Raw genomic sequence first — 13,527 nt, forward strand, 5'->3', positions numbered from 1 at the left:
CATGAAGGTGAAGAGGAGGAATCAAGCTAAAATTAAGCCAACTTCAGTCACACTATTGTTCCTCGTGTGGTGAAAGGGGGCTTACCTGGTGAGATTAGAGCAAATAAAAAAAATGATAACAAGAAAGAAAACAAAGTTACAGCACTTGGCACCAAAGAAAAGCAATTTAACTTCTAAAGAACACTGAAGGATCCAGAACAGGCATCTTGTTTCTGGGGCCAGTGATATTACATGCTTTAAATCTAATTAACCAAGATCTTAACATGTTTTTAACCAAGTTTGATATTTCCTTATTCATCAAAAATAAAGAATACCTGAAGTCAATTTGCTGAATTTCTAAAAATGTATACAGGGATTATTCATTATGCCAAAGAACACTGGCCAGAATGACAACAGATCCAGCTGGAACAAAGGGAAAACATGAGAAGAAAAAAAGACACAAATTATGGCTGTGTGTGCAGTTTGGCTGCACACACCCTGACTGCTGAAGAGAAGGTAAGAACGGGGTATAGCATTGATAATGATATCACAGCACAGGGAGAGTTTAAAGTTCAAACTGGCTTGTTTCAGTGAACTACACTGATCCTCCACGACTGAGTTCTGCAAGTCAGTTGGCCTGTTCTGAAGTTGATAACCCCTATTTCTGTTAAGATAAGAAGCTGATTATCTGTGTTGCATGACATATAAATGGAGCAGAAACACCTGGAAAATCTGCGCCTAAAAAAGAAGCAAGAAACCGTTTTGGTCAGGGTAACAGAAGAAGTGTGAGGAAAGAATAAAGGAGACATTCCTAGAGGCAGTACTGCTAGTGCATCAATTTTTCAATACACCTTCAACTGACAAAAGAGAAACAAAGAGAAAAAAATGGTCACAAATTAAAAATGGAATCATTAGAGAAAATGACTGACTGGTTGATGGATGTATAGCATAGTATTGGGGGAAAAGAAACAGAAAAACAAAAGCAGTACTTGACGCATAGAATCTGAGAGTAGCATCAGATACCATATTTTCTGGAGGCATAGAACAATACCAACTGCCCCACTGAAGGACACTTATGGGCCATAGTTTTGGGGGCAACATCTTACCTGTCTTAAAGGAATAGTGCAAGTTACTACCACTGCTGGGGCAGAGAAAAACTCTCCAGTGTATGATGGTGTCACCAGGGAGGACACATTCTAAATAGACTGCAAACCTGGAGCTTGGACAATCCCATGTAGAAGATCAAGTCTTCCAAGGGGGAAAGGAGAGCCGCAGGGGCATAGAGACAAACGGAAACAACAATCCTATGACAGCTACAGGGGTTATTCATTACAAGAGGGGAAAAAGAAGACATTTAGGACTGAGTAATTGTCCCTATCTCATGTAGTGTCTATGCACTAAAATGTGGCTCCCAAGTTAGCAGAGTGAATCTGGCACACTGAAAATGTCCTACCTTCCGAAATACAAATGACTCTTCATTGTAAACTGGATTGAGTCCATTGTTCATCACCATGCGAGTTCGGAATTCCTTCCGTATAGTGTCAGTGGGTAACCCATACATATCCACTTCTACATATGTGCCAATTTTCTTATCTGACAAAAACTGACCTGATATGACCTGTGGCAATACAGAAACAGGAAAAAAGAGAAGTAAAGCCCATGAAATCATCAGTAGCAAAGCATAATCTGGAAAACATTCTCTGTTCATTTTCAGAAATTTTCTTTACCTGCAGAAATAACATATTCATTCCTTATTAAACTACAACATTATTGGGCAACTACTATATGCAAACAACTATTCCAGGCAGAGGTTCTACCTCTGAGAACCATCTAGGGAAAGAAAGAAGAAAAAACATGAATCATATAATACAAAGAAATAGTGTCTATACACCTTTGTTTTCCCTAAGTGTTCACAACTACGAAATGAAGCGATGGACTCAAATATACCCTATGATCCCTTCATAGCTCTGACACTCTGTCATGCCACACTTTTACTGAATTCTTTTAAAAGTTTTGAAAAGAGACACACAGAAAGAAAAGTAATATTCAAATTTGCCTGTTATTCTTGGCTGATACTGACACGGGCGAGCTATGACACTGTTAATTTTTGTAAAGACCAGCATTCGATTCTATCTTTTAGGAAGCTATGGGGAGACTATTTTTCGTTTGCTTTTCAAATGCCATTTATTAGTCTTTTTCTGCATTATCTAACAATAATAATTTTGGGAACAGCTTTTTAAGGTATAACTGACATACAATAAACTGGACATATTTAAGGTCAGTGAGATCAGTTTTGATACTCAAGCACATCTGTGTAACTATTGTTACAGTTAAGACAATAAACATTTCCATCACCCCACTGAAGTTTCTTTGTGCCCTGTTGTTAACCATCCCCCTCTCCATCTTGGTCTAGAGGAAAAAACTGACTTACATTCTGTCACTATACATTAGTTCCCATTTTCTAGGATTTTTGTACAAATGGGCTCATACAGTAGGTGCTGTTTCATTAATACTTAATTTTTTTAGCAGTTTTGGGTTCACAGTAAAAGTGAGCAGAAAGTAGAGAGTTCTCATCTAGCCCTGTCCCCAACCACCCCTGCCCTCCCCCACTATGGGTATCTTGCCCCACACTGATGCATTTGTTATAATCAGTGAATCTACACTGATGCATCATTGTCAAAGTCCACACTCATATTAAGCTTTCTTCTTGGTGGTATATTTTCTATGGATTTGGACAAATGCATAATGTCACATATCCACTGCTGCAGTACCATACGGAGTAGTTTGACTGCCCTAAAATCCTCTGTGCTCTGTTCATCCTATTCCTCTCTCTCCCCAACCTCTCAACTTTTTTTACTATCTCCATAGCTTTACCTTTTTCCAGAATGTCATATAGTTGGAACCATATAGGACATTGTTTTTCACACTGGCTTCTTTGACTTCATTATGTTTCCTCCATGACTTTTCGTGACTTTATAGCTCATTTCTTTTAAGTGCTAAATAATATTCCATTGCCTTGATATACCACCATATATCCATTTTATTTTTCCATTTACCCTACTAACGGGCATCTTGGTTGCTTCCAAATTTTGGCAATTATAAATAAAGCTGCTACAAACATCTCTGTGAAAGTGTGTGCACATAGGTTTTCAATTCACTTGTAAATATGAAGGTGTGCAACTGCTGGATATTACGGTAAGAGTATGATGAATTTCATAAGGAACCACCAAATTATCTTCTAAAGTGGCTGTACTATTTTACAGTCCCACCAGCAGTTCGTGAACACTCCTGGTTGCCCCAGATTCTCTAGAAGGTACTTTTTTTGGTCTAGCATCTTTCACTAAAAGTAGCTACTAATTTTACTAGTGGAAGAAAATGTATCTCAAGAAAGAAAAGGAGAAATTTTAAGTCAAAGTTGAGAGCAACACATGACTGTTGCAACTTGACATTAAATATTTTCATTGTGATTTCTTAAGACTTTTCCAAGAGCATCTGCATGCACGTTTATACTATTCTGTGAAGAGCAGAAGCCTTACCTGCACTGAGCAAGTGGCTGCAATAACCCCATCAACAGGAGTTTCAGAGAAGGGATCAAATGTCCGATCAGGCCGTCTCATGAAATCTGGTTTGAGAAGGTAGCTGGTGGGACAAAAGTACAGGAGTTTATTAGTTGCCTTTACAAAGGATAAAACAATCACTATTCAAGACAGAAAATATTTCTTTTTCCTCATCTTTAACTTAGGAGCCAGGCTTTTAGGCAGTGGCTCCAAGGGTTGAAGGGAATATCCCTGCCCTACAGATAATCCCAAAGAGGAGCAGGGCAGAAGGACTGCTCTCAAGACTCCAGGCTTGTGAAATCTAGGACTTCCTGATACTGTCATCTTGTCTTGAATTTCCTTATGCCATGGACCCCTTTAGATACTTTCTCTTACACGCGTAAAATAAAAGAATAACCATGAAATATCAATTATATGAGAAAGTTATCAAAATATGGAAAATTATGTGATATTCTACTTCTATATTGTATTTTAATTAATGCAGTAAATTCTGAGATCTAATGACAAGTCTGGTGATTACAATAGTTTCAAAATATTGAACTCCATAAAATATTTTGAGATCTGTAACAACCTGTGATTTGTATTGGTGTCAGAGTTACAAGCACCATTAATATCACTGTAGATTTTTGTCTGTGTTCATAATCAAATGTGAAATTTCAAATGGAGAAATGTGAAATTTCATGTAGAAGCAGGTGAAAATAAAGATGTAATGATTTCTCCATTTCTAACCAGGGTAATTAGGCAAGAAAAGAAAATAAATGGTCTCCAGATTGGAAAGAAGTAAAACTATTTCTCTTCACACATGACATGATCGTGTATACAGAAAACACTAAGGAACACACTAAAAAATAATTAGAACTAATAAATTAGTTCAGCAAGGCTGAAGGATACAAAAGTGAATATATAAAAATCAATTTTATTTCTATATACTAGCAGTGAACAGTTCAAAAATGAAATTAACAAAATAATTTCAAGAACAAAATACGTTGGAATAAACCTAAAATAAGGGTATACACTTTAAAAACTAGAAAACACTGTTGAAAGAAATGAAAGACCTAAATAAATAGAGAGACATCTGTGCTGCTGGATTAGAAGACTTAGTATTGTTAAGATGGCACTATTCCTCAAATTGGCATATAGATTTCATGCAATCCCTATCAAAATCCAAACTGGCTTCTTTGTAGAAAGTGACAAGCTGATCCTACAACTCATATGAAAACTCCAGGACCAAGAACAGCTAAAACAATCTTGAAAAAGAACAAAGCTGGAGGTCTCACACTCCTCAATTTCAAAACTTTCTACAAAGGAACAGTAACCAAAACTGTGTCACTGACAAAAGGACAGGCATGCAAATCAATGAGACAGAACAGGAAGTCCAGAAATAATGTATCCACAGTCAACTGGTTTTTGACAAGGACGCCAAGACCCTTCATTGGGGAAAAGAACAGTCTTTTAAACGGTACTAGGACAACTGGATAGCCACAGACAAAAGAATAAAAGTGGACCCTTCCCTCACATCATAAACAAAAATTAACTCAAAATGAATCAAGAACCAAAATGTGAGAGCTTATAGATGTAAAACTCTTAGAAGAACACAAAGAAGAAATCTTTGTGACTTGAGATTTGGCAATGGATTCTTGTGACACCAAAATCACCTGCAAAAAAGAGAAAGAAAAAAACAGATAAACTTGACTTCATCATGAAAACTTTTGCTCTTCAAAGGACACCATCAAGAAAGTGAAAAGCCAAGCCATAGAATGGGAGAAAATATTTTCAAATTAGGTATCTGATAAGAGACTTACTTAGACTACATAAAGAATAACCCAGTTAAAAAATGGGCAAATGTTCTGAATAGACAGTTCTTCAAATAAGATATACAAATGGCCAGTAAGCACTTGAAAACATGTTTAATATCATTAGTTACCAGAGAAATGCAAATCCAGAACCACAATGAGATACCACTATACACACACTAGCATAGCTCTAACAAAAAAGTCAGATAATAGTTGAGTGTTGATAAGGATGTGGAGAAAGTGGAACCCTCATACACTGCAGTGGGAATATAAAATTATACAGCCACTTAGGGAAACAGTCTGGAGTTCCTCAGTTAAACAGAGAATTGCCATATTACCCAGCAATTCCACTCTTAGATATATACCCAAGAAAAACGAAAACATGTGTCCACACAAAAGCTTGTACATGAATGTTTATAACAGTATTATTCATAATAACCAAAAGACAGAAACAATCCAAATGTCTATCAACAGGTGAACAGATGTACAACACGTGAAGGTATATCCATATAATGGCAAGTTATTTGGCAATAAAAAGAAACAAAGTACTGACATGTGACAACATGGATGAATCTTGAAAACACCAAGATGGAAAGTGAAAAAAGCCATTCACTAGAGGCCACACGTCACATAAATCCATTTATATAAAATATGTAGAACTTTTTAGCAACAGGGAGTAGATTAGTGGCTGATAAAAGCTGGTGAAGGGAGCAGGGGGTACTGGGAGGTGTTTGCTACAGGGTACATGCTTTCTTTTTGAAGTGATAAACATGTTTTGAAATTGACTCATACTACACAATGCCTGCTCCTTATGCTCACTGGCTATGGTCACATTATTCACATCTTGGCCAGATTCCGTAACTTCCCCAAAACGTGTCAAAGGACTTCATCTGTCTAAATAGAATTATTTTTTATTGTTAGAATGATGATAACCGTAGACAGAAAAACTCCACATATCTATAACCATAGATAGAAAAATAGGAAATAGGAAAACAGGAAATTTCCTATTTCCGAAAGGAAAATAAAAGCACTTTTCCCAGAACTATAGGTTTTCTTTTAAATGTAAAAGAATAAAAATTTAGGAGATCAAATTTTTTATATTCCTTAGAAGTGTAACTTACTCATTTCAATGCTAGATGATGTCAAATTTATTTTTAAAAATACAACCAAAAAGGGATCCTGAGGCATATTTTTCCTTAAAGACAAATTTGAAGTACCATTTTGGTTTGACAAAGTTGCCATTCTTTGCTATCTTCTCCATCTGAACAAAAACATTAAACACATTCAACTTGGATGGAATCATCAATAAAGAACTTCTGAATAACAACACTGATTTTTTAATCAAGGATCTAGAGATTTTACAGAGTGGTTCAAATATTAAAGCTGATTTTGAATGCTCACCTGTCTCCAAGAGGATGCAACCCAAAATATTAATATGAAAGCTCTAACTGGATAGAAGATATTGCTTTTAATTCATAGGGGCTCAGATTTGGACCTTTCTTTGTGGCTTGTATTAGCCCCTGGAAAATATGATGATACAACCAAAGCTCGGGACTCAAGATGGGAAGTACATGAGTGATCACGGTGTTACTCCAAGGGAAGCCAGCAGCTTTGCCTGGCGAAGCCCCAGACATGGGCTGTAAGGGGAGGTAACAGCCGATCGCTCTGGATCCCACAGCAGCGGTGTTTGGATTCCAGTGCATGAAATGAGGGATTCTGCCTCCTGAGAAAGATGGAGCCTCTGGGATCCATATAGGACTGTAGTCATCTTTCTAGTCCAGAATCTCCCTGGGCAGTGGCTGTCCAAACAATCAGCATTTCCCCCAGAAGCCCCTTCTCTCCGAAAATAGAGAATTAATGATATTGATGATTTCTAGGTGCCAAAAACATTCTTCCACATTCCCTCCTTTCCTATGTGCTTAGTAGAAAACTAATCCGTGAAAGAGTGAATTGATCCAAAATAAAAAATGCCAGGGGAAAAGGGGAAGGAGACCTAAGTCCAGTTCTCCAAAGCAGGCGGCCTTCAGTATAGTGTTTTCATTTTATACACTCAGAAAACTAAAGAGAACATGGACAAGTTTGGCAGGACCACTAGGTGAGAGTCTTGCCTTGGCACTGGCACTCAGCCAGTTTATCTTGAAAGACTGTCTGTCCTGGGCCTTGAGGTGGCCTGTGGATGCAGCAAAGATGCCAGGGCTGCCATTCACAGTGCAGCTGGGATGCCACTCATAGCCCAGCCCTGGCAGCTGTGCAAGTCCAGCACCCTGGCCATTGGTGGGGAAGCTGAAGGTGGAGCCCACCTCCAGAGCTGGCTTTATGGGTATGGGACTGTGCAGCTGCATAGAGCTCTGACCTTAGAAGGGCTGTGTGCCTGATTTAATGCTCTGCAGCCACTGGCTTGAAATTCTTAACAATTTGTGAATAAGGAGCCCTTCATTTTCATTTTGCACGAGGCCCAGCAAACAATGCAGTTGGTCCTGCCTGGTGTTTTTTGGTACAGGAAACAATTTTATTCCAAACATCATGGATTTGTGTGGTGCACACAGGCATAGGTCAAAGCCAAAAGCACATGGAGGGATCCAAGGATTCTCTGTGGACCTTGCAGGGCCTCGGAAGGCAAGGGCGGCAGAGAAGGGCCTTCAGTCAGAGGGGCAGACAGAAGCCACGAGAGTCAGAGAATGGGGTCATAAGGAAGTGCATTCTATTTCATCACACCTAAGATGCCATCAGTCATTTAACACTCCATTACTTTATTCACCAGCAAGAACACAGGACGGCTGCTGATTATAACCATCAGGTGCCACAAACTGCAAGACACATTCTGATTAGAGAAACTTATATAAAAAATGTGCACTTTTGAATCATAAAACATTGTGCTATTCTGATTCTTCTGAAAGACTGAAAGGACTTGAGAACTTAATTTGCTCTATTTTGTTTCATGAGGAATTATAGAAATGCTTCCCATTTTTCCATCTTTAAAAAACAAGCCTGTTGTAAACAAATGCTCACTTTCCCGATAAAAATCACACTTACTGGGCCCAATGGCAGAGACTCCAAAAAGATCAGCCCACACAGCAGGCAGAGAATCCCAGGTAGCTTTTGCTGTTTTGTTACTGTCGTTAGCCCAGGGGGTGTGTATGTGCTCTGCACACTGATGTTCTATGTATAACAGCTATTGTTTGCCACTGTCAGCCTAAAAGGCACAGAATGACTCTTTACAGGAAGGAACACAGGCTCAGGCAGAGCTGACAAGGATTTTTTTTAAAGTTCCTGCAGGCAGGTGGGAAATGACAAGGGCAATGTGGTGAAAGCCACGGAGTACCTTTGATGCTCTTGCTCTGTGGAAATGTGTCATGTGTGGCTAGTCCTGCATCTGCTAGCTTTGACTCCCCAACCACTGAGAAGCACAGAAACACACACATGAGAAAGACTCCTTTTTCCCTGGTGGTGATGACCTTTGCCTCCAGGATGAGTGTGAGGAAAAGGGAGGGGAGTGGTATGTGTGTGTGTGTGACATAAGCCTCTGAACATGTCAATGCCTCTTAAAGTTGGGCTGCCCACTGAACAATCGCACTTTTTAGCCTCTCTGATAGGACTTAGGCTTTTGGTAACTTGTCTCAAACACAACGGCACAGAATTCACACTCAGGTAGCACCATCCTTATCTGTGAATTTATCTTAAAGTAGTTGGTACAGAAAATTAGACACTGAACATGTGAGCTATGGCAAAAGGGAAACTCCTGAAAAGAAATATGGTAAATGCATGCAACTTCAGTCAGGCCTCTTATCTGGTAACAATTCCCTTCCCTGTATCAGTGCTAGCTGTTGGATAGTAGGACAGGAAAGCTCCTTTTGTGTTACTGGACCACTGGAAAGTTCCAAGCAGGGAGTGCAGTCAGGCCTGATGTGTGTGGTATGAACCATGAGGGCCATGGCTGCCTCCCTGGATGTCATAAAGGCCTGATTTGAACAGAGTGCCCATTTAATCTTGCCTGGTCTCTGTGTGTGATAAATTATAAGGTCTTAAGCTTTCCTTAAACCTCACTTTTGCACAGAAATTTGCAGTCCTTGAAGTAATTTCATACACACTCATATTCATCCTTAGTGAGCTGTCACAACAAACTCAGTGTGGTAAGTGTTACTGTGTTCATTTCATCAAGCAGAGAATCAAGGTTCAGAGTCTGACACCTCATTCCCAGGGCAACACAGCATACACAGGAGCTGGGGCTTGAACTCAGGCTTCAGACGAGAGCTAAGGGCTTTTATCCCTGCACCCCAACTGCCCTCTGGGGCCTTACTACCTCAACCCACCACTGGGGGGTTTCATCCATCAATTTACATGCACTATCTACTAGCTATGAACATTTTGCATTTAATAACAAGAGAGGCTTAAAAATTTTGAAATATGCATTTGGCTATTTTCTTCCCAATTTAATAATTTTTATTTCTTTTGTTCCCCTGTTTTGAGATATAACTGATATATGACATTGCATTAGTTTAAGATGTGTAATTTTCATTTATTTCAAAACACACAGCAGAGGAAAATACAGTGCATGCTTCAGCTATGTGTGTGTGTGGGGGGGTGTGTGCTTCAGGTATTAGGGCCATCACCTGTGGGTACAGGTATGCTGAGAGAGAACCATCTGGTGCATAGGGAGAGTGTGAACTTTGAACCCCAACTGCTGAAACATTTTTTTCTTGACTGGCTGTTTTTAGTAATGAAAATCAGATATTCAACAGGGGAGACAAAAACTTCCTGAGAGTAGGTAGCATTATGGGAGGGGATGGTGCACCACTGGTTTTATTTAGAAGCCTTTGGGTAGTGGTTTTGGATTATTTACCAGGAGTGCTGCTTGGGGACAGATGCACAGAGAAAATATGGCCACACAGTTTTTTTCATTTCTATAAAATTTCAACTTCATATTTTCATTTAAGCTTTCTGCATTTCAGTGTATTTACATCTCTTAGCTCATTACTTGGTTCACAGATTTTAAAGTGTGCTACTTAAGTAAACTAGAACAATATTCATAGCATTATTTTTTGATAACTGCTATTTGCAAGACTTGTAGAAGACTCAAGAGAGGACAATGCTTTCTTCCTAGCTGGATTAAATGCAGCTGGACACCTATAACTGCATGATTTATCACGTCAACTTTATTCCTCTCTCTGTCCTAGCTGAAATACATATATGTAACACCTACGTCCCAGTTAATGTCCAAATGAGCACAGGTCACAGTCAGTCATGGCTATAAAAACCTCCACTACCGAATTTTAAGTGAAAGAATTAAACTCTGTACAGTATGTATAAATCAACTGCTTAACTTCTGGTTAAACTTTCTTTTTTAATCTGCTTAGTAAAATAGGGAGAGATGAAGAATGTATGTTTGCAAATATAATTTATCTAGGGATTTCATTTGTTTCTATCTCATTTCTCAAACCTCACTTAAATTCAGCAGCCCCTAATTAAAAATGACACGGTTTCATTATAACTGTAGTATGGAGTTCTGGAACATGGTGACAATACTTTAAATTACATTACTCACCCGCACGATCCATTATACTCAAATTTTCCCTGATTCAATTGCATCGCTAAATCTGCCAAGAGACAAAAATAATTTACCATCCCGTCTTTCTGGACAAAGAAGATCCTGATGGTGTGATTTTAAACAATGGATATCATATACTGATCCTATGATCCTAGGCCAAAAAATCTTTGACACCAAACAGAACTTCTGGGTATTTCTAAGGCACACAATTCTCTCTTTAAGGTACATAATTCTCTTTTCCATGTTGAAGTGACTTCGTGTTCAATTTAAATTAAACATAATGTGTTTTAATAAATACCATGTTAGAATTGCTTTAAAAATTGGGTCCAATATATGTGTCATATGATCATTTAGTGTTAAGAGTATAGGTGTCCAACTTGATGTAGTTGGATAGAATGCACCTTATGACCATAGAAGAAGGGTATGCTAGAGATACCCAACAAGGTCATGAAAATATAACATTTAGTTAAAAAGAACCAAAAATAAAGTAGGTAGTATCATGTAAAAATTGGTGGCTTGTTCCTACTTTCAGATTTAAGGAGAATCCTTCTGGTGGGGTCTATACTGGCAGGGCATGGCTTAGGACTTTTCCCCTGGAAATGGACTCAATCTTCTTTCTTTTCATCAGCAAAATAGATGAATAAGCTGATGAATTTTTCTTCTTCAACATTTTATGGTTAATCCCAATATTATAGAATAAAATACAAGCTGACCTAGTGAATAAACTGCTTTAGGATCATTTAATCCATATAATGGACTCACTGACTACTAAGAATACAACTTGACCCCTTTTTAAGTAAGTAAAATCAGTAGGATCATTTAATTTTGCTTCTGCTAGAAATACTACGGTATTATACCAGTACCTAGTCATAGTTTAGTAGAGCAAGGACCAAAGGGGATGTTGTGTACAAATTTGACTCCAGTTTCTGGTCATTGACATGCTCCATCAAGGGGTGGGAAATCCAGTCAGGCCACATTCATGCCAAAGGGATGAAAGTCAAAGGACCTTCCAATCAGTCCAGATAATAGGGAGCAAGGTGGACAGAAATTCTCAAAGGATGGTGGATGGACTAGAAAAGGAAAATGCCCCCAAAGTGGGAAACATGGGAGGTACCCTCATATAGCAAAAGACTGAGCAAGTTTATTTTGTTTTACCAATGTTAAATACCTTGCTGTGGAATTAACCATGGAAAACGAATAGGTATTTTGATCTATTTCTTACCTGCTTTAGGTAAGCCACCGGATCCCAGTATTTTTCTATCTCTGATCTTAAAGTTGTGTTCCTAGGCTCACAAGCAAACCTCAGAGAGTTTTAAAACTTTATGTATGCATTTATAAAAATGTACTCCTTTCCTTCCAAGGTGGGGAAATTCATGTATTAGAAACCTGCCTTTAAGTACACTTTGGGGGACTAAATTACAGATTAGCATCACTAAAAATGTGTAACTCCTTCTACACCATTTTGATATAATTTACTCCATAATGTTCTGCACTTTTACGGTACGGAATCCCACTGTGCTGTTGATATTTGATGAACTGTGAACAGCAGGAAGGGTACTTTGCAAAGGAGAAATGAGTCATAGTTACTCTACAAAGATACTAAAATTCTTCATTTAATTCAGCCTCTGGAAACAAAGATAACTTCGACTGAAAAGGAAGTACAATTAGAAATGTTTTGTAAAAGGGGACAATGTTTAGCAGAGTAGTCATGGCATTTATGAAAGAAAATTTGATTTAAATCAAAATATATTACCTTCTACCTTATTTTATTGTTCTACTTTGAGTTTTTAATTTCTCACCATTACATAAATCCAATAACACATTGTTTTGCCATATGTCTGATTCCTTTTTTAAAAATGCCCACAGCCAACTGATGTCAACTGTTGGCACCATCTTGTCAAAGCGTTCTCGTGGAATTCGAGGTCACTGGACATCAGCTCCTACCTGGGGTTTGATAGTTCAGTGAAACCATCTGGCAGCCAGCGTTCCAGAAAATCTGAGGCATGTAATTACTGGAATCGACTCGTCCTCCCTTGGGGTAAATGCGACTCATTTGCCGTTTGTTATAACTGTGTAACTTATTAAGGAGACCGGAGAAAACCATATTCCGGCAGCAATAAACAAACAAAAGGTCTAGTCTAAGACCATGAATGACAATCATGTAGACAACAGAGAATAAATTTCACATTTATAAATGATGCTTAGGAGAAATATTGCAGTTCAAGGTGTGGATTATAAAAACGATTCACATTTGGGCATATTTTCACAGCCGCTGTAGTCTTGCGCACATACTATTTTATCAGCTCTACTACAAACAAAATTATATATTAGTCATCTGTGTTGTGTTAGAGATTTCTACCGACCCGAAAGTACCCCCAAAACTCATCCCATTTGCTATATAAGGATACTTCACAAATTCAATCGCATGTGTCTTCAGGTAGCCTAAACCAACGGACTCATTAAAAGAAGACATGTTGTAATGAACATTACGTTCTGCAAGGAAAACAAAGATGCACTCAGAAAACCTGCCTCAAACCCACCCGGAAAGACAAGCAATAAATGCAATTACATCCCGAATCACAAGGCTTTGGAGACAGATGTTTCATTATCATATCAGGAGCTTCTACTTCCATTATCATCCTGTCGATGGACA

The 13,527-nt window shown here is 38.4% G+C and overlaps 1 protein-coding gene across 9 annotated transcripts in view; it reads right to left on the reverse strand.

Moving 5' to 3' along the window:
* Positions 1-13,527, reverse strand: part of PLCB4 (phospholipase C beta 4) — a 402,883-nt gene that overhangs the window by 64,377 nt on the left and 324,979 nt on the right. For all 9 annotated transcript variants that reach the window (XM_057502744.1, XM_057502741.1, XM_036880089.2 and 6 more), the window contains 5 exons: positions 13,283-13,367; positions 12,819-12,943; positions 10,872-10,923; positions 3,516-3,618; positions 1,433-1,597 (listed from right to left, as the gene is read on the reverse strand). In XM_057502744.1, coding sequence (XP_057358727.1) covers positions 1,433-1,597; positions 3,516-3,618; positions 10,872-10,923; positions 12,819-12,943; positions 13,283-13,367 — 530 coding nt within the window. The remainder of the gene's footprint in view (positions 1-1,432; positions 1,598-3,515; positions 3,619-10,871; positions 10,924-12,818; positions 12,944-13,282; positions 13,368-13,527) is intronic.

This window comes from Manis pentadactyla, chromosome 5, assembly GCF_030020395.1.
Source record: "Manis pentadactyla isolate mManPen7 chromosome 5, mManPen7.hap1, whole genome shotgun sequence".
Lineage (NCBI taxonomy): Eukaryota > Metazoa > Chordata > Mammalia > Pholidota > Manidae > Manis > Manis pentadactyla.